A 26,356-nucleotide genomic window follows, 5' to 3' on the forward strand; every position below is an offset into this window, starting at 1 on the left:
CGAAGACGAAGATGAACACTACACTACACTACACTGCACAAGTCCAGGAAGGCGAAGACGGCGGCGGCGGCTGCTGCTGCGACGGCGGGGAGCGGGGTCCGGGGCCCCGCCCTGCTGCTGCGGCGGCGGAGGAGGACGGGCTAGGCGGCGGGCTGGCGGAGGCGGCGGCGATGACGACGAACGAGGCAGACTGCGTCAGCCGGCGACGAGAACGATGAGCAGGATGGGCTGCACCGGCGACAGGAGTCGCGCTGCGGGGGCGGCGGCTGCTGACACTGGTGCCTGCGCTGCCGGAACTGCTGGAACTGCTGCTAAATCTATCGCTTCGACGATTGCGGAAATCAATCCTCGAAGGGCACAACTCTCTCGAGTTCCGTCGAAGAAGTGCTGTACCGCTTTGGCAAATACTTTATCTGCGCCATTCGCCTTAATCACATCAGAGAATAATTCTTAATAAAACGCCTGTCGCTAATTGTTCGTCATCCCAGATACAGTTTGGTATACGACCACGACGCGCAACTGATTTCCTAAATTCGTCTGCCTCCTGTGAGGATCGAACTCACGATCACTGGTTTACAAGACTAGTGCTCTGCCACTGAGCCAAAGAGGCGTGCCCTAGCGGTAGTTTTGCGTACTTCGTCCTTACGGTCGTCTGGATCACCAGACTTCAGCTGACAACACTTCATATTACCGACTAATATTTGCAGCTATGGCGACCCATTACTGCTTGGCTGCACATCTGACACGTAACCAATGTGCTCTCCAAACTACACCACTTGCATTTCAGAACATGTCTTTCACACATGTCTACAAAATCACCTTCACATTCAAATACAGTTTCCTTGCGACTGACGGAGACGTAGGCAAAGTTTAAAGTTGCTATTTCCATTACATCATGTTAATCAAAAAAACAGTAATTTACATCTGCAGCGGAACGATATTCCGTTCCGCCCATCGTGGGGCTCGAACCCACGACCGTGAGATTAAGAGCCTCATGCTCTACAGACTGAGCTAGCCGCGCTCTCTCGGTGAATACGTGCCGATAAGCACGTCACACAGTACTCGTTGGGTTGATTGGTCCCATACATAATCTCTCCATGTTGCCTAATATTTTCCTAACGTCACACTCGTCAGGTAGTTCACTTTTATTTCATAATCATTTCTGAGAGGTAAAAGAATTGCATGACAATCTGCAGAGCTAGTTTCGTCAAAATTAACACACATACTTGATGTGACTCATAAGCCGAACGAGTTACATTCCGACGTTGTTTTAGATGTGCAAGTACAGGTCAAACCTCGCGGCGACGGCACTCTGCCGACCATTTCGCTAGTTAACACCGGTCTTGTTGTGCGTGTTTCAAGCTCTAGAACATCTCCAAGCAGAAAATTTTCAACAGCAACATTCACACGGTTTCGTACTGCTCAACTGCTACACTAAAACGGTATGTTTCTTTTTCACAACTGGACAAACAACACCGTGAGAAGATTCGAACCTGCAATCTTCGGATCCGAAGTCCGACGCCTTATCCATTTTTTTTAAATAAACACAATTTATTGCTTATTTATAATGCATCAGTTTTACACAGAATGCTATGTTAACTAAGATACCACATATGAAATGAGAGAAGTCTGTAATAGTCAAGATTCAACTCATACTTCAAATGACCATTGCATTTAGTATGTAATCCATTTCTTTGTTCCGTATCATATTGGTATATTTCACAATGCACATCATTTTCATATTCTCAAATTCTATAAAATGTTTGGAACTAAAGCTCAAACAAATAACTTGCAACGTGCTATGTCTAGCTGAATTAAGGCGCCAGAAGATGATAGTTCTGAGAAATCTTCCAAATCTTCTTTGTCATTGCTGGAAAATTCTCAAACATCTCTCATATTTACACACTAAATTCTACACACAAAAATTGAATCATAATTACTTTAATTGTCTTCAATCAATGACAAACTTTTGTTCTTGACCTAAGGAAAGAAACAACTGTGCAAGAAACGCAGACTGTTAATGTGGAAATTCTTCCACAGCCGTAATGTTACGCAAAGAAACAGAATGGGTTACAATTTCTCTACACTGACCCTTTTTTCCTAAGGAAAAATTTTGGTATATTAGCCAATGGGAAAAGCAGTACCAAAATAGAAAATGACAGCACAAGACAATCAATAGTAGAGTAGCCTTTAAGTCCACAAGCCTGTATTATCCATTAATGTTGCTACACTTGCCTGCTGCCTATCAAATTACTTTCAGGATGATATGAAGCAATTTAGTCATTGTATTACAAATTTTTCATGCAATTTCAGTGTGTGTTTTTCAACAACAACTTAACGCACAAGTTGTGTGTTCTCTCTGAAAAACACGTAATGTGAATATTACTATCAGCCTATGACACACACTCCTTATAGTAAAACTTATTTCGAAAGCACCAATTTTTTCTGTCAGTTCCAGTTTTACCAATATCACAATGGTCTAAAAGATGTTAGGACATTGTCCATTGCCATTGTTTCTGACTGAAGTGCGATAAATACACGACACCCCAATAAAGATCAAACATAGTTTACTGCTTAAACTTCTTGGCACATAATCATTACCATATGTACCAAATATGTAATATAGGCCTTTCCTTATGAGTATTTTTTTTCTGAGAAGTATACTGGTAGTCACCGCAGTTCTGTCTGTACAAATGTAAGTTGTAAATTATTAAATACTGCAAGTATACAACATACTATGTCAGGATTCAAAAATGCACAGGGAAACAACATTCCATATCAGTTCACACAGAATATGTACAATAGTTTATATCAGTACATCATCTCAGCAACAAGTTGATTTGGCAGGTTCTGTTTCAACTAAATTGAAGTCATACCCACTTGGGCGCTGAAATCCTGTTTTAATACCATCCCAACCATCCACCACTTTGTATTCACCAGTTTGTATCCTGTTATAAACTTCCTGGGTTACTGCATGAAATGCCTCTTCTACATTTACACCAGTTCGCGCAGAAGTTTCAACATGATGTAAGCCGTGCTGCTCAGCAAAGGCATGTGCTTCTTCACCCGATACCTCACGTCTTCCACCAGCCAACACTACATCCAGCTTGCAGCCAACCAGGGCAAATACAGGGCGATGAGGTTCTATATGCCTACGGGCTTCCATCATCCATAGAGGAATATGTTCAAAACTTGCTCTGTTACAGATGTCGTATACAAGCAGAGCACCGACAGAATTTCTGTAATACGATTTGGTTATGGACCTGAATCTCTCCTGTCCAGCTGTGTCCCAGAGTTGAAGTTTTATTATGGTGCCATCTTTCACTTCTATGAGACGAGCAAAAAAGTCAACACCCACAGTCGGATCTGAAAGTTTATATTCAGTAGTCTTCCTATATTGCTGGAACCACTGAACACACACACTTGTTTTCTTCCTGAACATCCTCTTCGTCCTTCAACTCGCACAATCACTCCGTATCGCGTGTTTTGCTGCATGTTCACAACCGAACGTTGTTCTGCGTCCCGGCGCGAGTCACGGGTACACTGGGGGCCACACAGTCACTGACGACCAATTATAACTTATATACGACTCATCTCGAAACGCTCACACCCCTGAGGAATTGTGTTTCCGTTCTACACAGCCGCTGCCCCTTGCTCTTTCCCACCCATTCGTTACATTCAACTTCATACGAGACAGACCAAATATAGACTGTGAAACAAGACCACACACTTTGTGCATTCGGAATTTAAGGCAAGGCGTTCCTCGCCGCATTTGTACGATGACCATTTGTTACTTCTGCAAAAACGGCGACGACGACGACGACGACGACGACGACGACGACGACGACCGCCAAAGGCTCTGAGATATGTGATAAATACATCTACAAAATATAATTCAGACTACCTCGCCTCACCTTATGCTGTACCGCTTTGGCAAATGCTTTATCTGCGCAATTCGCCTTAATCACATCAGAGAATAATTCTTAATAAAACGCCTGTCGCTAATTGTTCGTCATCCCAGATACAGTTTGGTATACGACCACGACGCGCAACTGATTGCCTAAATTCGTCTGCCTCCTGTGAGGATCGAACTCACGATCACTGGTTTACAAGACTAGTGCTCTGCCACTGAGCCAAAGAGGCGTGCCCTAGCGGTAGTTTTGCGTACTTCGTCCTTACGGTCGTCTGGATCACCAGACTTCAGCTGACAACACTTCATATTACCGACTAATATTTGCAGCTATGGCGACCCATTACTGCTTGGCTGCACATCTGACACGTAACCAATGTGCTCTCCAAACTACACCACTTGCATTTCAGAACATGTCTTTCACACATGTCTACAAAATCACCTTCACATTCAAATACAGTTTCCTTGCGACTGACGGAGACGTAGGCAAAGTTTAAAGTTGCTATTTCCATTACATCATGTTAATCAAAAAAACAGTAATTTACATCTGCAGCGGAACGATATTCCGTTCCGCCCATCGTGGGGCTCGAACCCACGACCGTGAGATTAAGAGCCTCATGCTCTACAGACTGAGCTAGCCGCGCTCTCTCGGTGAATACGTGCCGATAAGCACGTCACACAGTACTCGTTTGGGTTGATTGGTCCCATACAGAAACTCTCCATGTTGCCTAATGTTTTCCTAACGTCACACTCGTCACGTAGTTCACTTTTATTTCATAATCATTTCTGAGAGGTAAAAGAATTGCATGACAACCTGCAGAGCTAGTTTCTTCAAAATTAACACACATACTTGATGTGACTCATAAGCCGAACGAGTTACTTTCCGACGTTGTTTTAGATGTGCAAGTACAGGTCAAAAATAACGGCGACGGCACTCTGCCGACCATTTCGCTAGTTAACACCAGTCTTGTTGTGCGTGATTCAAGCTCAAGAGCATCTCCAAGCAAAAAATGGTCAACAGCAACATTCACACGGTTTCGTACTGCTCAAGTGCTACACTAAGACGGTATGTTTCTCTTTCACGACAAACACCACCGTGACAGGATTCGAACCTGCAATCTTCGGATCCGAAATCTGACGATTTATCCATTAGGCCACACAGTCACTAACGACCAAGTATAATTTATATACGACTCATCTCGAAACGCTCACACCCCTGAGGAATTGTGTTTTCGTTCTACACAGCCTCTGCCCCTTGCTGTTTCCCATCCATTCGTTACATTCAACCTCTTACGAGACCGACCAAATATAGACTGGGAAACAAGACCACACACTTTGAGCATTAGGAATCGAAGGCAGGGCGTCCCTCGCCGCATTTGCTACGATGGCCATTTGCTACTTCTGCAGAAGCGGCGGCGGCGGCGACGACGACGACGACGACCGCCAAATGCTCTGAGATATGTGAGAAATACATCTATAAAATATAATTCAGACTGCCTCGTCCCACCTTATGCTGTGTGTGTGTCGGATGGATTCAGTGACCCCTGTGGTTCTAAAGGACCGAGACTTTAATTCAGCTCCTGCTTTCTGTCTGATATTTGTTATGAACGAAACTGATGGCTTGGTGTTATCTTGAGTGTTTCATTTGTAGTGTAACTGTAGAAATGGTGTAGATTGCTTAACCATGAAATGTCATTTTTGATTGTCATTTTTGGAATTTTGGTGATGGGGTGCTCTGGGTTTATTCCAATGTTCCGGATGTGATGATATTCGGAGACGGCCGCTTTGATGGAAAATGATTCTGATTTTTGTTTAATGATGTCGGTGATGAGGGGGAAGTTTCTGAGATTGTATAGATTACGGTTTGACAGGAAACGGGTGCATTTATCGCCAGTCGGAGGAATCTGTTATGGACTGATTTGACTCTCTTCAGGTTTTTGTCGCTAGCCAGTGACCAGAGTTCCGATCCATATAAGATGGCTGGTAATACAATTGTCTTGTACATCCTTAGTTTTGCACTAACTGTGAGGCCATCCCCTTTCAGGAGAGGATACAACTGATAAATGAGCTGGGATCCCTGGTTGCAAATTTGGTTGATGTGATGCTTGAAGGTCATCTGTTTGTCGAGTACTAATCCTAAGTACTTAATCTTGTCCTGCCAATCTAAATCTATTTCATTAAATCTAACAATTAAATTAGGACTCATCCTACGATGAGTGAACATTATAGCCTGGGTTTTTGTGCTATTTATAGTAATCTTCCATAGGTTGGCCCACTACTGGATGATCTCAAGGTGCTCTTGTAGTTTGCAAGCAATGAAGTGCAGGTTTGGTCCACTTCTGTATACAGCTGTGTCATCAGCAAAGAGGGAGAGTTGACCTCCCCGTTGCTGAGGTATGTCGTTTGTATATACAGAGTAGAGGACTGGGCACATTGCGGAGCCTTTCGCCACTCCAGCCTCTATCTGTTTGGTCGAGCTGTCAGCTCCTGGTACGTGTACATATAACGTTCGGTTTCGGAGGAAGGAAGTTAGCATATGGAGTAGGTGTTTTGGGCAACTGTACGCATTAAGTTTGTACATCAGGCCGTAGTGCCAGACGCGGTCGAAGGCTTTCTCTATGTCGACAAAGACCGCGCCAGTGCTATGCCTGACATTCCTGGCCTTGAATGTATACTCCGATAATCTCATAGCCTTGTGGAGTGTGCTGTTTTCTCGCCTGAACCAAAACTGCTCTGGAATGATTATATTACCTTCTTTTAGGAATATATTTAGTTCTTTCAGTATAATTCCTTCCAGGACTTTCCCCAAAAAGCACAGGAGTTATATTGGCCTGTGATTTTGGGGAAAGAGTTGGTCCTTCTGTGGCTTTGGTATGGTAATTACTTTCGCTTTCTTCCATGGGAGTGGGGAGTAGTTCCTCTCCAGGCAAGCATTCAGTATCGTCGTGATGAATTCCAGAGCGTTTGGTGCGAGGTATTTAAGGTGCAGTGGGCTGACTTTGTCTGGTCCACCTGCTTTCTTGTTGGCTATCGTTTTTATGATCATGTTAACTTCCTCCACTCCTACCGGTGTAAATGAAGTTGTTACTAGTGCCCTGAGGAACCTGTTAACACTAGCGATCACCTGCTCTTCATGGACGTCACTTTCCTGATCGTTAGTAGTGGGCGTTCTGAACTGTAGTTCTAGGGAATCGGCCATAGCCTCTGCCCTTTCTTGCGGCTCATAGACTATGCCGTTCCTCCCGTGAAGTGGCTGGAGCGAGGTGATGCCTGTTTTCCTTGTTTTGATTACCCTCCAAAACTTGTCTGGTGTACTCTCCATTTCGGATAACAGAGCTTCGCAGCAGTCACTTCTGTGTGTTCGAAGTTCTTGTTTGACCCTCCTGGCCAGGCGGTACATCTGTGCCCTGTCGGCAGGGTCTCTGTAGTTTTACCACCTGTGCCTATAGTACCTCTTCTCAGCTAGGAGGTCCTGTATCTGCTGTGGGAGATCTGTTCTGGAGGTTGTGTGTGTGATGGTAACTGTGGCTTTCTTGCCACACTCTGTTAGGACTTCAGTTATCTCTCCTATAGCTTTGTTAATGTCCCTTCTAGACTGAAGGCGAGCTATAGGCGGTGTTGCTTGCTCTGTCAAGCCGGTGTACCTCTCCCAGTTCGTGTGTGATGTCCGTATCGTTGTCGTATCTACTTGTCTTGTGGGGTCGCCTCCCAGGGTAAAATTCACAGGATTGTGATCAGAGTCCAGGTCGTTGATGACTGACCGATGCCTGGAGTCTGATGTTCTTTAACAAGTAGATATCGAGGATGTCTGGCCTATGATTTGGATAGTATGGATAATGGGTAGGAACATCTGGTGCTATTACTGTAATATACCTTTTTGCGTTTAGGTATGCGCGTAGTACCCTGCCGTTTGTATTTGTGGCTCTGCACTGCCAGTCGCCATGTTTGGAATTGCGGTCACCACCTAGTATGACTCTGTCTGCTTGGCCGAATTTGACGTCTAGATCGTTTGTCTGTAGGTTTGGCGTCCCTGGGGGGTTGTAGGCTGCCACTATATGCATTAGTCTACCCTCTACTTTCGCTTCTATGGCAGTGGCCTCAGCTGTGCGTAGTCTTGGCAGTTGAACTTGGCGATGAGCGATTCTGTTTTTGATGAGCACAGCCGTGCCCCCTCCAGGTCTGTTTGGTCTGCCCGTTCTAACGACTGTATAGTTCCGAATTTTGAATGTGGTGTTAGGTTCCAGATGTGTCTCAGTTACTAGGGCAATGTCTACCCTGTGCGAGTCAAGGAACTCCTGCAAGACGTTCCTTTGGTCGAGAATGCCATTGGCATTCCAATTCATGATATTTACCTCCTTATTATGGACTAAGAATGGTATCGCAGCGGAGAAGATGATACTGATTTTTGTGATTGGATCTGATGCTTGTTGGAGTTTAGCTGCAGTTTCATGTATTGTGTGTAGGAGTTTCGGAATGTTGAATTGGGACAGGAGGCCTAGGAAGTCCATCAGATCAGCTCCTAATCCGGGTGAGGCAGTAGGAGCAGTAGAATTTTGTGGTTCCTCAGGTGGTACTGTGGCTGTTGTAGAGGAAGTTGGCTGTGCGTTCTTTTGCGTAGCCCAGGGGTTGGAGAGGGGATGTCGTGAGTTTCCTTTCTTCATTTGAGGATAGTTCTTGGCATCCACAGCTGGAGCTGGAGGTGGGGGTGGCTTGCTTTGGGCTGCCTTTGCCTGTGCCTTATTCTGTTTAGCCTGGATGATTGCCAAGTGTGTGGGGCACTTTTAGAAATTAGCTGTGTGTGGGCCTTTGCAGTTCACACAGGTCGGCGTTGTTTGGAAGGGCTTTGTACAGTCTTTGGTTTGGTGGTCTTTGCCACATTTCACGCAGTTCGGTCGAAGATTACAGTTCCTGTCGCCATGATGGAAGCCCTGGCAGTTGTGGCACTGTGTCAGGCCATTTGGCGTTCTGTATGACTCTACATTCACCTGTAAGTGTAGGAGTGACTTTAATTGGTAGATTTTCTTGGCTTCCTCAGTGTTTTCGAGGTGCACTTGAAAATTTGGTTGTAGCCTATTTCCTTTGCCCCTTCATCTAGCGTAGCCATCTGTGCTACCCTTCAACACTGCGAAGTTAAGCTCCCTCAGAGCTTCATGGACCAGTGTTGGGTCCATAGTGGCTAGGAGCTTTTTAACTAAGACTTTCAGTGGTTTGTTGGGGGTTACTTCTTGGGTATAATACTGGATTTTTTCGTTTCTCAGAAGAGTTACGAGTTTATGATAGTCTTGAGGAAGGGAGAACTGGTACGTGACCCGCCCCCCTCTGGAGTGTTTCTTCATGGACCCCTCTAGTTTTGGTTTTATTACCGAGAAGATGTTCATGTAATTCTTTGTGTCATACACAACGATCGGGGGTACTCGCGGTCGTTTTTCTGTTGTCTTCTCGGGAGTCGGTCGGTCCCCCGCGTCATCGTCTCTTAGCGCACTGAATCTGTTCGCTGTTGGAACTTGTGCCTCAATGTGTTCGTCTGTTGGTTGTGAGTCCATGGCGTCCTCGTCAACCACCAGGCACCCAGGATCGGAGTCCAAGTCAGAGTCACTGTCCGATATGATGTCGTCAGTCTTTCTTTTCGGGTCAGAAACCTCCTCACACTGGTTGGAGTCCATTGGACGTTTCTTTTTATTGCGTTCATCGCCTATTACGCAGTCATGTCTGTGTGCATCGTCTGTATGTTGTTCTGTGTGCTCTGTATGATGTGTGCTGGCCGCGGGTGCCCCAGTGAGCGCCGCGGCTGGCGGGGGTGGGAGAAAAGACGTTTCTGAAATCTCAGACAGTCGGCTGCGATGCGTCTTAAAGTCTGCCTTGGCCTCTGTCAGCGCGGGCTGGTCCCACGTGAAGGGGGCCCTGACTCACGAATACCCTAGCTAACAGCCTAGACACAGCTAGTCTGGTGTCACGAAATGCATCGTATGCAGCGTTGAAGATGCGACAACACGACAATTTGCGTCTTTACGCCCGAGCGCGGGCGCAAGTCGGAGACCAAGTACACGACCTCCAAGCAGGGATGGTGGCTCGTACGACAAAACCAGCAGTCGGAATTTCCAGGCTGAGTCAGACAAAGGCGGGCGAGCGCCGTAAGAACAACGTCCGTCCTCTTCCGCAGCTCAACTCGGACCGGCCACCTTATGTTGTACCGCTTTGGTAAATGCTTTATCTGCGCCATTCGCCTTAATCACATTTGAGAGTCTTAATAAAACGCCTATCGCTAATTGTTCGTCATCCCAGATACTGTTTGCTATACGGCCACGACGCCAACTGATTTCCAAAATTCGTCTGCCTCCTGTGAGGATCGAACTCAAGACCCCTGGTTTACTAGACCAGTGCTCTGCCACTTTTTTTTAATTTTTTTGACAGGTTTAGACCGATGCCTTATCCATATTTTTTTAGGATTCATACCCCCTTTTTTTTACGTTCTAACCAATTTTTTTTTCCTTTTATTAACAGATTGACCAATGCTCTACCACTTTTTTTCTATCCAACGCCTTAACCCCATTTTTCTTTACCTCTCTTTTCAATAAGTTGATCGCAATGAAGGCAGGATCCCGGGCGCGCAGCAAAAGCAGTGGGGCCTCTTCGCGGCATTGCAAGTGCGTCACGACGCAGAACCCCTCCCCCATCATGACATTAGACTACACAGACTTTTTGTCTGTCTCCTCTGATATTATTTATATCATGGAACAAAGTTTTTACTTTGGACATTGTGGTTTTGGCCTTACGTTATTGCATGTTTTTGTTATTTGTTTTTGTTTATATGCCCTGTTTGGTTCTTGAAAGTTGTAATTTTTTTTACCTTTTTCTGTTGTGTTTTTTTTTTCGTACATAATACCTTGTAGAAGCCGTACTCAGTCCTCAGAGATTAATAAAATAGGTCACACAGTCCACTGTTTGCTTGTTACTTCCTTATAGTTTATATCAAAATGGTTCAAATGGCTCTGAGCACTATGGGACTCAACTGCTGCGGTCATTACTCCCCTAGAACTTAGAACTACTTAAACCTAACTAACCTAAGGACATCACACACATCCATGCCCGAGGCAGGATTCGAACCTGCGACCGTAGCAATCGCACGGCTCCGGACTGCGCGCCTAGAACCGCGAGACCACCACGGCCGGCTATAGTTTATATCGTGCTGTTCGTTGTTATCCTATGCCTGTCCTCTCGAAGACTATATTCAACATGTTGCCGTAGTGTTTTTTATGGTCACTGTATTTTTTTGATTCCCAATAAGCGGATTCCATATAGAAGATGAAATCAACTGACTTGTCAGACCCATTCCTTCCAATTACCTAATGTGTGTAGTGACCCATGAGCCACATGACAGCGTTATTTTTGCTTTTTGGAAAAAAATATCACTTCAGGCTGTAACAGCATTTGTGGTGTATAATTGAGGCCATCACTTTTGGTGAGGAGTGCAATCTTCCGTCTGATCCATATCCAATTGTGAAATTGTCCTCTGCACGTGAATCTGTGTTGAAGTGTGTCCACGAATCCACACTTAGTGCAGTGATTTATAGCACACAGTCCTATCCGATAAAGTTTTGCATTGGTTAGTACAGTGTCGCTGACTATCATGTACCAAGTGGAATCCACGCCTGTTGAATGGATTTTGAGGCTAAGATTTTTCCATGCAGTACGCCATATGACGTTCGGATATTTGATTTCTATGGTATTTTGTGTATCCGATTTGTGCCAGGTATTTAGAATCTCCTTAGTAGTTATATTTCACTTGTACAGTGTGCGTGCCTCTAAGTAGCTGACCTCAATATAAGCTTTCTTGATATGCGTTAGTGTGTTGTTTAGTTTGCCCACATTCACCGGGGGTTGCAGGGAACCTGGCTGGACAATTGTGAATAGTCGGGCGGTGATGTTATTTCTGTTCTTATTAATCAAAAACAGGGTTCTTTTGATGTAAAGTGCATTCACCATGCGCACTTTTCTCCTTGGGAGTATTGTCTCAAACTGTCTACGCTTTCATCGATTTATGGAAGACTAGTAGTAGTTTCCGAAGCACATCTGGAGGCATTCTGTAATCTGTGGACTTTCAGAGTGTTGATGAAACACAGAAATTGCATCGGGTTTGAATACAAAAGGCACCATGAGGACTTTTCTCCATGGGAGTAATGTGACAAACTGTCTACGCTTTGATCGATTCCTTGAAGACCAGTAGTAGTTTCCGAAGCACATCTGGAGGCATTCTGTAATCAGTGGACCTTCAGAGTGTTGAGGAAAAAAAGAAATTGCATCGGGATTGAATACAACAGTCACCATGCGGACTTTTCTCCATGGGAGTAATGTCTCAAAATGTCTACGCTTTGATCGATTGCTGGAAGACCAGTAGTAGTTTCCGAAGCACATCTGGAGGCATTCTGTAATCTGTGGACCTTCAGAGTGTTGATGAAACACAGAAATTGCATCGGGAATGAATAAAACAGCTACCATGAGGACTTTTTTCCATGGGAGTAATGTCTCAAACTGTCCATGCTTTTACCGATTCCTGGAAGAACAGTAGTAGTTTCTGAAGCACATCTGGAGGCATTCTGTAATCTGTGGACCTTCAGAGTGTTGATGAAAAACAGAAATTGCATCGGGATTAAATACAACATTCACCATGCGGACTTTTCTCCTTGGGAGTAGTGTCTAAAACTGTTTACGTTTTGATCGATTTCTGGAAGACTAGTTGTAGTTCCCGAAGCACATCTGGAGGCTTTGTGTATTCTGTTCACCTTCAGAGTGTTGATGAAACACAGAAATTGCGTCGGGATTGAATACAAAAGGCACCAAGCGGAATTTTATCCATGGGAGAAATGTCTCAAACTTTCTACGCTTTGTTCGTCCCCTGGAAGACCAGTAGTAGTTTCCAAAGCACATCTGGAGGAATTCTGTAATCTGTGTATCTTCAGAGTGTTAATAAAAGACAGATATTGCATCAAGATTGAATACAACAGGCACCATGCGGACTTTTCTCAACGGGAGTAATGTCTCAAACTGTCTACGCTTTGATCGTTCCTTGAAGACCAGTAGCACTTTCCAAAGCACATCTGGAGGCATTCTGTAACCTGTGGACCTTCAGAGTGTTGATGAAACATAGCAATTGCATCGGGATTAAATATAACAAGCACCATGCGGACTTTTCTCCATGGGAGTAATGTCTGAAACAGTCTAAATTTGATCGATTCCTGGAAGACCAGTAGTAGTTTCCGAAGCACATCTGGAGGCATTCTTTAATCTGTGGACCTTCAGAGTTTTGTGAAACATAGAAAGTGCATTGAGATTGAATACAACAGTCACCATGCGGACATTTCTTCTTGGGAGTAATGTCTCAAACTGTCTACGCTTTGATCGATTTATGGAAGACCAGTAGTAATTTCCGAAGCACATCTCGAGGAATTCTGTAATCTGTGGACCTTCAGAGTGTTGATGAAACACAGTAATTGCATCAGGATTGAATACAAAAAGCACCAAGCGAACTTTTCTCCATGGGAGAAACGTCTCAAACTGTCTACGATTTTATCGATTCCTGGAAGACCAGTGGTAGATTCCGATGCACATCTCTATGCATTCTGTAAATTGTGGACCTTCAGAGTGTTCATGAAACATAGCAATTGCATCGGGATTAAATATAACAAGCACCATGCGGACTTTTCTCCATGGTAGTAATGTCTCAAACTGTCCACATTTTGATTGTTACCTGGAAGGCCAGTAGTAGTTTCCGAAGCACATCTGGAGGAATTCTATAATCTGTGGACCTTCAGAGTGTTGTGAAACACAGAAATTGCATTGGGAATGAATACAACAGTCCTCATGCGGACTTTTCTCCTTGGGAGTAATGTCTCAAACTGTCTACGCTTTGATCGATTTCTGGAAGACCAGTAGTAATTTCCAAGGCACATCTCGAGGAATTCTGTAATCTGTGGACCCTCAGAGTGTTGATGAAACACAGAAACTGCATCGGTGTTGAACACAACATTCACCGTGCGGACTTATCTCGTTTGGAGAACTGTCTCAAACTTTCTACGCTTTGGTCGATTTCTGGAAGACTAGCAGTAGTTTCCGAAGCACATCTGGAGGCATTCTGTAATCAGTGGACCTTCAGAGTGTTGAGGAAAAAAAGAAATTGCATCGGGATTGAATACAACAGTCACCATGCGGACTTTTCTCCATGGGAGTAATGTCTCAAAATGTCTACGCTTTGATCGATTGCTGGAAGACCAGTAGTAGTTTCCGAAGCACATCTGGAGGCATTCTGTAATCTGTGGACCTTCAGAGTGTTGATGAAACACAGAAATTGCATCGGGAATGAATAAAACAGCTACCATGAGGACTTTTTTCCATGGGAGTAATGTCTCAAACTGTCCATGCTTTTACCGATTCCTGGAAGAACAGTAGTAGTTTCTGAAGCACATCTGGAGGCATTCTGTAATCTGTGGACCTTCAGAGTGTTGATGAAAAACAGAAATTGCATCGGGATTAAATACAACATTCACCATGCGGACTTTTCTCCTTGGGAGTAGTGTCTAAAACTGTTTACGTTTTGATCGATTTCTGGAAGACTAGTTGTAGTTCCCGAAGCACATCTGGAGGCTTTGTGTATTCTGTTCACCTTCAGAGTGTTGATGAAACACAGAAATTGCGTCGGGATTGAATACAAAAGGCACCAAGCGGAATTTTATCCATGGGAGAAATGTCTCAAATTTTCTACGCTTTGTTCGTCCCCTGGAAGACCAGTAGTAGTTTCCAAAGCACATCTGGAGGAATTCTGTAATCTGTGTATCTTCAGAGTGTTAATAAAAGACAGATATTGCATCAAGATTGAATACAACAGGCACCATGCGGGCTTTTCTCAACGGGAGTAATGTCTCAAACTGTCTACGCTTTGATCGTTCCTTGAAGACCAGTAGCACTTTCCAAAGCACATCTGGAGGCATTCTGTAACCTGTGGACCTTCAGAGTGTTGATGAAACATAGCAATTGCATCGGGATTAAATATAACAAGCACCATGCGGACTTTTCTCCATGGGAGTAATGTCTGAAACAGTCTAAATTTGATCGATTCCTGGAAGACCAGTAGTAGTTTCCGAAGCACATCTGGAGGCATTCTTTAATCTGTGGACCTTCAGAGTTTTGTGAAACATAGAAAGTGCATTGAGATTGAATACAACAGTCACCATGCGGACATTTCTTCTTGGGAGTAATGTCTCAAACTGTCTACGCTTTGATCGATTTATGGAAGACCAGTAGTAATTTCCGAAGCACATCTCGAGGAATTCTGTAATCTGTGGACCTTCAGAGTGTTGATGAAACACAGTAATTGCATCAGGATTGAATACAAAAAGCACCAAGCGAACTTTTCTCCATGGGAGAAACGTCTCAAACTGTCTACGATTTTATCGATTCCTGGAAGACCAGTGGTAGATTCCGATGCACATCTCTATGCATTCTGTAAATTGTGGACCTTCAGAGTGTTCATGAAACATAGCAATTGCATCGGGATTAAATATAACAAGCACCATGCGGACTTTTCTCCATGGTAGTAATGTCTCAAACTGTCCACATTTTGATTGTTACCTGGAAGGCCAGTAGTAGTTTCCGAAGCACATCTGGAGGAATTCTATAATCTGTGGACCTTCAGAGTGTTGTGAAACACAGAAATTGCATTGGGAATGAATACAACAGTCCTCATGCGGACTTTTCTCCTTGGGAGTAATGTCTCAAACTGTCTACGCTTTGATCGATTTCTGGAAGACCAGTAGTAATTTCCAAGGCACATCTCGAGGAATTCTGTAATCTGTGGACCCTCAGAGTGTTGATGAAACACAGAAACTGCATCGGTGTTGAACACAACATTCACCGTGCGGACTTATCTCGTTTGGAGAACTGTCTCAAACTTTCTACGCTTTGGTCGATTTCTGGAAGACTAGCAGTAGTTTCCGAAGCACATTTGGAGGCATTTTGTAATCTGTGGACCTTCAGAGTGTTAATGAAATACGGAAATTGCATCGGGATTGAATACAACAGGCACCATGCGAACTTTTCACAATAGGAACGATGTCTCAAACCGTTCTACAGCGCATCTAGAGGCATTCTGTAACTTGTCGATCATCTAAGTGTTGGTGAAACACAGATTTTGCATCGGGTCTGAATTCAACAGGCACCATGCGGCCTTTTCTCCATGGGAGTAATGTCTCAAAATGGCTACACTTTGATCGATTCCTGGAAGACCAGTAGTAGATCCCAAAGCACATCTGGAGGCATTCTGTAATGTGTGGGCCTTCTGAGTGTTGATGAAACATAGAAATTGCATCGGGATTGAATACAACAGGCACCCTGCAGACTTTTCTCCATGGGAGTAATGTCTCAAACTGTCTACGCCTTGATCGCTCCCTGGAAGACCTGTAGTAGTTTCCGAAGCACATCTGGAGCCATTATGTAACCTGTGGACCTTAAGAGTGTTGATGAAACACAGAAATATCTTCGGGATTTAATACAACAGGCACCATGCGGACTTTTCTCCATGGGAGTAATGTCTCAAACTGTCTACGAGTTGATCGTTCTCTGGATGACCAGTAGTAGTTTCCGAAGCACATCTGGAGGAATTCTGTAATCTGTGGACCATCAGAGTGTTAATGAAACACAGTAATTGCATCGGAATTGTATACAACAGGCACCATGCGGACTTCTCTCCATTTGAGTAATGTCTTAAACTGTCTACGCTTTGATCGTTCCCTGGAAGACCAGAAGTAGCTTTCAAAGCATATCTGGATTCATTCCTTATTCTGTGGACCTTCAGAGTGTAAATGAAACACAGAAATTGTATCGGGAGAGAATAGAACAGGCACCATGCGGACTTTTCTACATGGGAGTAATGTCTCAACTGTCTACGCGTTATCGTTAACCGAAAGACCAGTAGTAGTGTCCGAAGAACATCTGGAGGCATTCTGTAATCTGTGGAAAATCTGAGTGTTGATGAAACACAGAAATTGCATCGGGATTGAATACAACAGGCACCATGCGGACTTCTCTCCATTTGAGTAATGTCTTAAACTGTCTACGCTTTGATCGTTCCCTGGAGGACCAGTAGTAGCTTTCAAAGCATGTCTGGATTCATTCCTTATTCTGTGGACCTTCAGAGTGTAAATGAAACACAGAAATTGTATCGGGAGAGAATAGAACAGGCTCCATGCGGACTTTTCTACATGGGAGTAATGTCTCAAACTGTCTACGCATTATCGTTAACTGAAAGACCAGTAGTAGTGTCCGAAGCACATCTGGAGGCATTCTGTAATCTGTGGAAAATCTGAGTGTTGATGAAACACAGAAATTGCATCGGGATTGAATACAACAGGCACCATGCGGACTTCTCTCCATTTGAGTAATGTCTTAAACTGTCTACGCTTTGATCGTTCCCTGGAAGACCAGTAGTAGCTTTCAAAGCATATCTGGATTCATTCGTTATTCTGTGGACATTCAGAGTGTAAATGAAACACAGAAATTGTATCGGGATTGAATACAACAGGCACCATGCGGACTTCTCTCCATGGGAGTAATGTCTCAAACAGTCTATGCTTTGATCGATTCCAGGTAGACCAGTAGTAGTTTCCGAAGCACATCTGGAGGCATTCTTTAATCTATGGACCATCAGAGTGTTGATGAAACATAGAAATGGCATCGGCATTGAATACAAGCACAATGCGGACTTTTCTCTTTTTGCTAGAAATGTCTCAAATTGTTTATGCTTTGATCGATTTGTAGAAGACCAGTAGTAGATTCCGAAGCACATTGGGAGTTATTCTGTAATTTGTTGACCTTCAGAGTGTTGATGAAACACAGAAATGCATCGAGATTGAAGAAAACTGGCACGACGCGGACTTTTCTCCATGGCAGTTACGTCTTACACTGTATACGATTTGATCGTTCCTGGAAGCCAGTAGTAGTCTCCTAAGCACATCATGAGGCATTCTGTAATCTGCGGACCTTCAGAGTCTTGATGAAACAATAAAATTGCATCGGAAGTCAATACAGCAGGCATCATGTGGACTTTTCTCCATGGGAGTCATTTCTCAAGCTGTCTACGCTTTGATCTATTCCTGGAAGACCAGTAATAGTTTCCGAAGCACATCTGGAGGCTTTCGTTAATCTGTAGACCTTCAGAGTGTTAATGAAACGCAGAAATTGCATTGGGATTGAAAACAACAGGCACCATGCGCACCTTTCTGCAAGGGAGTAATGTCTCAAACTGTCTACGCTTTGATCTAATCCTGAAAGACCAGTAGTAGTTTCCGAAGCACATCTGGAGGCATTCTGTAATCTGTGGAAAATAAGAGTGTTGATGAAACACAGCAATTGCATCGGGATTAAATACACAAGCCTCCATGCCTACTTTTCTCCGTGGGAGTAATGTGTCAAACTGGCTACGTTTTGATCGTTCCCTGGAAGACCAGTAGCAGTTACCGAAGCACATTTGGATGCATTCTGTAACCTGTGGACCTTCAGGGTGTTGATGAAACACAGCAATTGCATCGGGATTGAATAAAACAAGCACCATGCGGACTTTCCTCCAGGGGAGTAATGTCTCAAACTGTCTAGCTTTGATCGATTCCTGGAAGACCAGTAGTATTTTCCGAAGCACATCTGGAGGCATTCTTTAATCTGTGGACCTTCTGAGTGTTGTGAAACACAGAAATTGATTTGGGATTGAATACAACAGTCACCATGCGGACTTTTCTCCTTGGGAGTAATGTCTCAAACTGTCTACGTTTTGACCGATTTCTGGAAGATTAGTACTAGTTTCCAAAGCACATCTGGAGGCATTCTGTAATCTGTGGACCTTCAGTGTGTTGATGAAGTACAGAAATTGCATCGGGATTGAATACAACAAGCTCCAAGCGAACTTTTCTCCATGAGAGAAATTTCTCAAACTTTCTACCCATTATCGTTAACTGGATGACCAGTAGTAGTGTCCGAAGCACATCTGGCGACATTCTGTAATCTGTGGAAAATCAGAGTCTTGATGAAACACAGAGATTGCATCGGGATTGAATAAACCAGGCACCATGCGGACATTCCTCCAGTGGAGTAATGTCTTACACTGTATACGATTTGGTCGTTCCCTGGAAGACCAGCAGTAATGTCCGAAGCACATATAGAGGCATTCTGTAATCTGTGGACCTTCAGAGTGTTGGTTAAACGCAGAAATTGAATCGGGATTGTATACATGTGGCACCATGAGGAATTTTCTCCATGGGAATAATGTCTCAAACTGCATACGCTTTGATCGATTCCAGGAAGACCAGTAGCAGTTTTCGAAGCTCATCTATATGCATTCTGTAATCTGTGGGCCTTCAGAAAGTTAATGAAACAAAGAAATTGCATTGGGATTGAATACAACAGGCACCATGCGGACTTTTCTCAATGGGAATAATGTCTCAACATGTCTACGCTTTGATAATACCCTGGAAGACCGGTAGTAAATTCGAAGCACATCTGGAGGCATTCTGTTATCTGTGGACCTTCAGAGGGTTGATGGAACACATATATATTATATCTGGTTTGAAAAAACAGCCACTATGCGGACTTTTCTCCTTGGGAGTAATGTCTGAAACTGTCTACGATTTGGTCGATATCTGGAAGGCCAGTAGTAGTTTCCGAAGCACATCTGGAGGCATTCTGGAATCTGTTGACCTTCAGAGTGTTGATGAAACACAAAAATTGCATTGGGATTGAATATAACAAGCACCATACGGACTTTTCTCCATGGGAGTAATGTCTCACACTGTATACGATTTGATCGTTCCCTGGAAGACCAGTAGTAGCTTCCTAAGCACATCAGGAGGCATTTTGTAATCTGTGGACCTTCAGAGTCTTGATGAAACACTGAAATTGCATCGGAGGATTGAATACAGCAGGCACCAGGTGGACTTTTCTCCATGGGAGTAATTTCTCTAACTTTCTACGCTTTGATCTATTCCTGAAAGACCAGTAGTAGTTTCCGAAGCACATCTGGAGGCATTCTTTAATCTGTGGACATTCAGAGTTGTTAATGAAACGCAGAAATTGCATTGGGATTGAAAACAACAGGCACAATGCGGACGTTTCTGCATGGGAGTAATGTCTCAAACTGTCTACATTTTGATCTATTTTTGGAAGACCAGTAGTAGTTTCCGAAGCACATCTGGAGGCGTTCTGTAATCTGTGGAAAATCAGAGTGTTGATGAAACAAAGAAATTGCGTCGGGTTTGAATACACAAGCCTCCATGCGGACTTCTCTCCATGGGAGTAATGTCTCAAACTGTCAACGCTTTGATCGTTCCCTGGAAGACCAGTAGCAGTTTCCGAAGCACATCTGGAGGCATTCTGTAATCTGTGGACCTTCAGAGTATTGATGAATCGCAGAAATTGCATTGGGATTGAAAACAACAGGCACCATGCGGACTTTTCCCCATGGGAGTAATGTCTCAAATTGTCTGCGCTTTGATCTCTTCCTGGAAGACCAGTAACGTTTTCCGAAGCACATCTCGAGGCATTCTGTAATCTGTGGACTTTCAGAGTGGTGATGAAACATAGCAATTGTATCGGATTTGAATACACAAGCCTCCATGCGGACGTTTCTCCGTGGGAGTAATGTCTCAAACTGTCTACGTTTTGATCGTTCCCTGGAAGAACAGTAGCAGTTTCCGAAGCACATCTGGATGCATTCTGTAACCTGTGGACCTTCAGAGTGTTGATGAAACACAGCAATTGCATCGGGATTGAATATAACATGCACCATACGGACTTTCCTCCGTGGGAGTAATGTGTCAAACTGTCTAGCTTTGATCGATTCCTGGAAGACCAGTAGTAGTTTCCGAAGCACATCTCGAGGCCATCTGTAATCTGTGGACCTTCAGAGTGTTGATGAAGCACAGAAATTGCATCGGGATTGAATACAACAAGCACCAAGCGAACTTTTCTCCTTGAGAGAAATGTCTCAAACTGTCTACCCATTATCGTTAACTGGATGACCAGTAGTAGTGTCCGAAGCACATCTGGCGACATTCTGTAATCTGTGGAAAATCAGAGTCTTGATGAAACACAGAGTTTGCATCGGGATTGAATAAACCAGGCACCATAAGGACTTTCCTCCATGGGAGTAATGTCTCAGACTGTCTACGCTTTCATAATTCACTGAAACACCAGTAGTAGTTTCCGAAGCACATCTGGAGGCACTCTGTAATCTGTGGACCTTCAGAGTGTTAATGAAACACAGAAATTGCATCGGGATTGAATACAACAAACACAATGCGGACTTTTCTCTTTGGGAGAAATGTCTCAAATTGTCTATGCTTTGATCGTTTTGTAGAAGACCAATTGTAGTTTCCGAAGCACTTGGGGGTTATTCTGTAATCTGTTGACCTTCAGAGTCTTGATGAAACACTGAAATTGCATCGGGAGGATTGAATACAGCAGGCACCAGGTGGACTGTTCTACATGGGAGTAATTTCTCAAACAGTCTACGCTTTGATCTATTCCTGAAAGACCAGTAGTAGTTTCCGAAGCACATCTCTAGGCATTCTGTAATCTGTGGGCCCTCGGAGTGTTGATGAAACACAGAAATTGCATCGGGAATGAATACAACAGACACCATGCGGACTTTTCTCCATGGGCGTAATGTCTCAAACTGTCTACGCTTTGATTGTTCCCTGGAAGACCAGAAGTAATTTCCGAAGCACATCTGGAGGCATTCTGCAATCTGTGGACCTTCAGAGTGTTGACGAAACACTAAAATTGAATCGGGATTGAATAAAACAGGCAGCATGCGGACTTTCTCCATGGGAGTAATGTCTTATACTGTCTACGCTTTGATCCTTTCCTGGAAGACCAGTAGTAGTTTCCAAAATACATCTGGAGCCATTCTGTAATCTGTGGACCTTCAGAGTGTTGATGAAACACTGAAAATGGAACGTAATTGAATACAACAGGAACCATGTGGACTTTTCTCCATGGGAGTAATGTCTAAATCTTTCTACGCTTTGATCGTTCCCTACAAGACCAGTAGTAGTTTCCGAAGCACGTCAGGAGGCTTTCTGTAATTTGTGGACCTTCAGAGTGTTAATGAAACACAGATATTGCAACGTACTTGAACAAAACAGGAACCATGTGGACTTTTCTCCATGCGAGTATTGTCTCAATCTGTCTACGATTTGATCGTTCCCTGAAAGAACAATAGCAGTTTCTGAAGCACATATGGAGCTATTCCGTAATCTGTGGACTTTCAGAGTGTTGATGAAACACAGAAATGGCATCGGGATCGAATACAACAGGCACCATGCGGACTTTTCTCCATGGGAGTAATGTCTCAATCTGTCTACCTTTGATCGATTCCTGGAAGACCAGTAGTAGTTTCCGAAGCACATCTGCAGGCATTCTTTAATCTGTGGACCTTCAGAGTGTTGTGAAACACAGAAATTGAATTGGGATTGAATACAACAAGCACCAAGCTAACTTTTCTCCATGAGAGAAATGTCTCAAAATGTCTACGCATTATCGTTAACGGGATGACCAGTAGTAGTGTCCGAAGCACATCTGGAGGCATTCTGTAATCTGTGGAAAATCAGTGTGTTGATGAAAAACAGAAATTGCAGCGGGATTGAATACAACGGGCACCTTGCGGACTTTTCTCCATGGCAGTAATGTCTCACACTGTCTAAGCGTTGATCGCTCCCTGGAAGACCAGTAGTTATTTCCGAAGCACATCTGGAAGCATTCCGTAATCCGTGGACCATCGGAGTAATGATGAAACACAGATATTGCATCGGGATTGAGTGCAACAGGCACCATGCGGCCATTTCTCCATGGGAGTAATGTCTGAAACTTTCTACTATTTGATCGGTTCCCCGAAGACCAGTAGTAATGTCCGAAGCACATCTAGAGGCATTCTGTAATCTGTGGACCTTCAGAGTGTTGGTTAAACGCAGAAATTGCATCGGGATTGTATACATCTAGCACCATGAGTACTTTTCTCCATGGGAGTATTGTCTCAAACTGTCTACGCTTTGATCGATTCCAGGAAGACCAGTAGTAGTTTCCGAAGCACATCTGCAGTCATTCTCTAATCTGTGGACCTTCAGAGTGTTGATGAAACACAGAAATTGCAACGGGGATGAATACAAGATTCAACATGCGGGCGTTTCACCATGGGAAGTAATGTCTCGAACTGTCTACGCTTCGAACTATACCTGGAAGACAAGTAGTAGTTTCCGAAGCACTCTGGCGGTATTCTGTAATCTGTGGACCATCAGACTGTTGATGAAACACAGAAATAGCATCGGCATTGAATACAACAGGCACAATGCGGACTTTTCTCTTTGGGAGAAATGTCTCAAATTGCCTATGCTTTGATCGATTTGTAGAAGACCAGTAGTAGTTTCCGAAGCTCATCGGGAGGCATTCTGTAATCTGTTGACCGTCAGACTGTTGATGAAACACAGAAATAGCATCGGCATTGAATACAACAGGCACAATGCGGACTTTTCTCTTTGGGAGAAATGTCTCAAATTGCCTATGCTTTGATCGATTTGTAGAAGACCAGTAGTAGTTTCCGAAGCTCATCGGGAGGCATTCTGTAATCTGTTGACCTTCAGAGTGTTGATGAAACACAGAAATGTCATCGGGATTGAATAAAACTGGCACCACGCGGACTTTTCTCCATGGGAGTAATGTCTTACACTGTACACGATTTGATCGTTCCCTGGAAGACAAGTAGTAGTTTCGTAAGCACATCAGGAGGCATTCTGTTATCTGTGGACCTTCAGAGTCTTGATGAAACACTGAATTTGCATCGGGATTGAATACTGCAGGCACCATGTGGACTTTTCCCAATGGGAGTAATTTCTCAAACTGTCTACGATTTGATCTATTCCTGGAATACCAGTAGTAGTTTCCGAAGCACATCTGGAGGCATTCTTTAATCTGTGGACCTTCAGAGTGTTAATGTAACTCAGATATTGCATTGGGATTGAAAACAACAGGCACCATGCGGACTTTTCTGCATAGGAGTAATGTCTCAAACTGTCTACGCTTTGATTTAATCCTGGAAAACCAGTAGTAGCTTCCGAAGCACATCTGGAGGCATTCTGTAATCTGTGGAAAATCAGAGTGTTGATGAAACATAGCAAATGCATCGGGATTGAATACAACAGGCACCATGCTGCCTTTTCTCCCTTGGAGTAATGTCTCAAACTGTCTACGCTTTGATCGTTCCCTGGAAGACCAGCAGTAATGTCCGAAGCACATCTGGAAGCATTCTGTAATCTGTATACCTTCAGAGTGTTGGTTAAACGCATAAATTGCATCGGGATTGTATACATTTTCCACCATGCGGACTTTTCTCCATGGGAATAATGTCGCAACATGTCTACGCTTTGATAATACCCTGGAAGACCAGTAGTAAATTCCGAAGCACATCTGGAGGCATTCTGTGATCTGTGGACCTTTAGAGTGTTGGTTAAACGCAGAAATTGCATCGGGATTGTATACATCTGGCACCATGAGGACTTTTCTCCATGGTAGTATTGTCTCAAACTGTCTACGATTTGGTCGATTTCTGGAAGACCAGTTGTAGTTTTCGAAGCACATCTGGAGCCATTCTGTAATCTGTGGACCTTCAGAGTGTTAATGAAACACAAAAAATGCATCGGGATTGAATACAACAGACTGAATGCGGACTTTTCTCTTTGGGAGAAATGTCTCAAATTGTCTATGCTTTGATCGATTTGTAGAAGACCAGTAGTAGTTTCCGAAGCACTTCGGGAGGCATTCTGTAATCTGTTAACCTTCAGAGTGTTGATGAAACACAGAAATGCATCGGGATTGAATAAAACTGGCACCACGCGGACTTTTCACCATGGGAGTAATGTCTTACACTGTATACGATTTGATCGTTCCCTGGAAGACCAGTAGTAGTTTCCTAAGCACATCAGGAGGCATTCTGTAATCTATGGACCTTCAGAGTCTTGATGAAACAGTGAAATTGCATCGGGATTGAATACAGCAGGCACCACATGGACTTTTCTATATGGGAGTAATTTCTCAAACTGTCTACGCTTTGATCTATTCCTAGAAGACCAGTAGTAGCTTCCGAAGCACATCTGGAGGCATTCTTTAACCTGTGGTCCTTCAGAGTGTTAATGAAAAGCAGAAATTGCATTGGGATTGAAAACAACATGCACCATGCGGACTTATCTGCATGGGAGTAATGTCTCAAACTGTCTACGATTTGATCTATTCCTGGAAGACCAGTAGTAGTTTCTGAAGTACATCTGGAGGCATTCTGTAATCTGTGGAAAATCAGAGTGTTGATGAAACACAGAAATTGAATCGGGATTGAATACACAAGCCTCCATGCGGACTTTTCTCCATGGGAGTAATGTCTCAAACTGTCTACGCTTTGATCGTTCCCTGGAAGACCAGTAGCAGTTTCCGAAGCACATCTGGAGGCATTCTGTAATCTGTGGACTATCAGAGTGTTAATGAAACACAGAAATTGCATCGGGATATAATACAACAGGAACCATACGGACTTTTCTCCATGGGAGTAATGTCTCAAATTGTCTATGCTTTGATCGTTCACTGAAAGACCAGTAGTAGTTTCCGAAGCACACCTGGAAGGGTTCTGTAATCTGTGGACCTTCAGAGTGTTGATGAAACACAGAAATTGCATCGGGATTGAATACTACGGGCACCTTGCGGATTTTACTCCTTGGGAGTAATGTCTCACACTGTCTACGCTTTGATTGATTCCTGGAAGACCAGTACTAGCTTCTGAAGCACATCTGTAAGCATTCTCTAAACACAGCACCTTCAGAGTGTTGATGAAAGACAGAAATTGCATCGGTGTTGAACACAACATTCACCGTGCGGACTTATCTCTTAGGGAGTATTGTCTCAAACTGTCTATGCTTTTATCCTTAACTGGAAGACCAGTAGTAGTTTCCGAAGCCCATCTGGAGGCATTCTGTAATCTGTGGAAAATCAGAGTGTTGATGAAACATAGAAATTGAATCGGGATTGAATAAACCTGGCACCATGCGGACTTTTCTCCATGGGAGTAATGTCTAAAACTGTCTATGCTTTGATCGTTCACTAAAAGACCAGTAGTAGTTTCCGAAACACATCTGGAGCCATTCTGTAATCTGTGGACCTTCAGAGTGTTGATGAAACACATAAATTGCATCGGGATTGAATACAATGGGCACATTGCGGATTTTTCTCCATGGGAGTAATGTCTCACTCTGTCTACGCTTTGATCGTTCCCTGGAAGGCCAGTAGCAGTTTCCGAAGCACATCAGGATCCATTCTGTAAACTGTGGAACTTCAGAGTGTTGATGAAACACAGCAATTGCCTCCGGATTGAAT

At 43.7% G+C, this 26,356-nt stretch overlaps 1 protein-coding gene and 4 non-coding genes across 5 annotated transcripts; all 5 read right to left on the reverse strand.

Moving 5' to 3' along the window:
- Window positions 1-538: 538 nt before the first annotated feature.
- On the reverse strand, window positions 539-610 carry Trnat-ugu (transfer RNA threonine (anticodon UGU)). The gene has a single exon. It is a non-coding gene; the product is annotated as a tRNA-Thr (tRNA).
- A 338-nt stretch (window positions 611-948) lies between these two features.
- Trnak-cuu (transfer RNA lysine (anticodon CUU)) lies at window positions 949-1,021 on the reverse strand. The gene has a single exon. It is a non-coding gene; the product is annotated as a tRNA-Lys (tRNA).
- Window positions 1,022-2,824: 1,803 nt separating this feature from the next.
- LOC126267151 (ras-related protein Rab-39A-like) lies at window positions 2,825-3,456 on the reverse strand. Its single transcript, XM_049972088.1, has one exon. It carries the CDS (start codon window positions 3,440-3,442, stop codon window positions 2,825-2,827), a length of 618 nt encoding a protein of 205 aa, XP_049828045.1. The 5' UTR covers window positions 3,443-3,456.
- Window positions 3,457-4,071: 615 nt separating this feature from the next.
- Window positions 4,072-4,143, reverse strand: Trnat-ugu (transfer RNA threonine (anticodon UGU)). Its single transcript has one exon. It is a non-coding gene; the product is annotated as a tRNA-Thr (tRNA).
- A 338-nt stretch (window positions 4,144-4,481) lies between these two features.
- Window positions 4,482-4,554, reverse strand: Trnak-cuu (transfer RNA lysine (anticodon CUU)). Its single transcript has one exon. It is a non-coding gene; the product is annotated as a tRNA-Lys (tRNA).
- Window positions 4,555-26,356: the final 21,802 nt, after the last annotated feature.

Source organism: Schistocerca gregaria, chromosome 4 (assembly GCF_023897955.1).
Source record: "Schistocerca gregaria isolate iqSchGreg1 chromosome 4, iqSchGreg1.2, whole genome shotgun sequence".
In the NCBI taxonomy this organism is placed as follows: Eukaryota; Metazoa; Arthropoda; class Insecta; order Orthoptera; family Acrididae; genus Schistocerca; species Schistocerca gregaria.

What these genes read in the sequence shown, in the direction of transcription:
- LOC126267151 (XM_049972088.1), bottom strand. Translation starts at nt 3,442, where the DNA reads ATGTTCAGGAAGAAAACAAGTGTGTGTGTTCAGTGGTTCCAGCAATAT.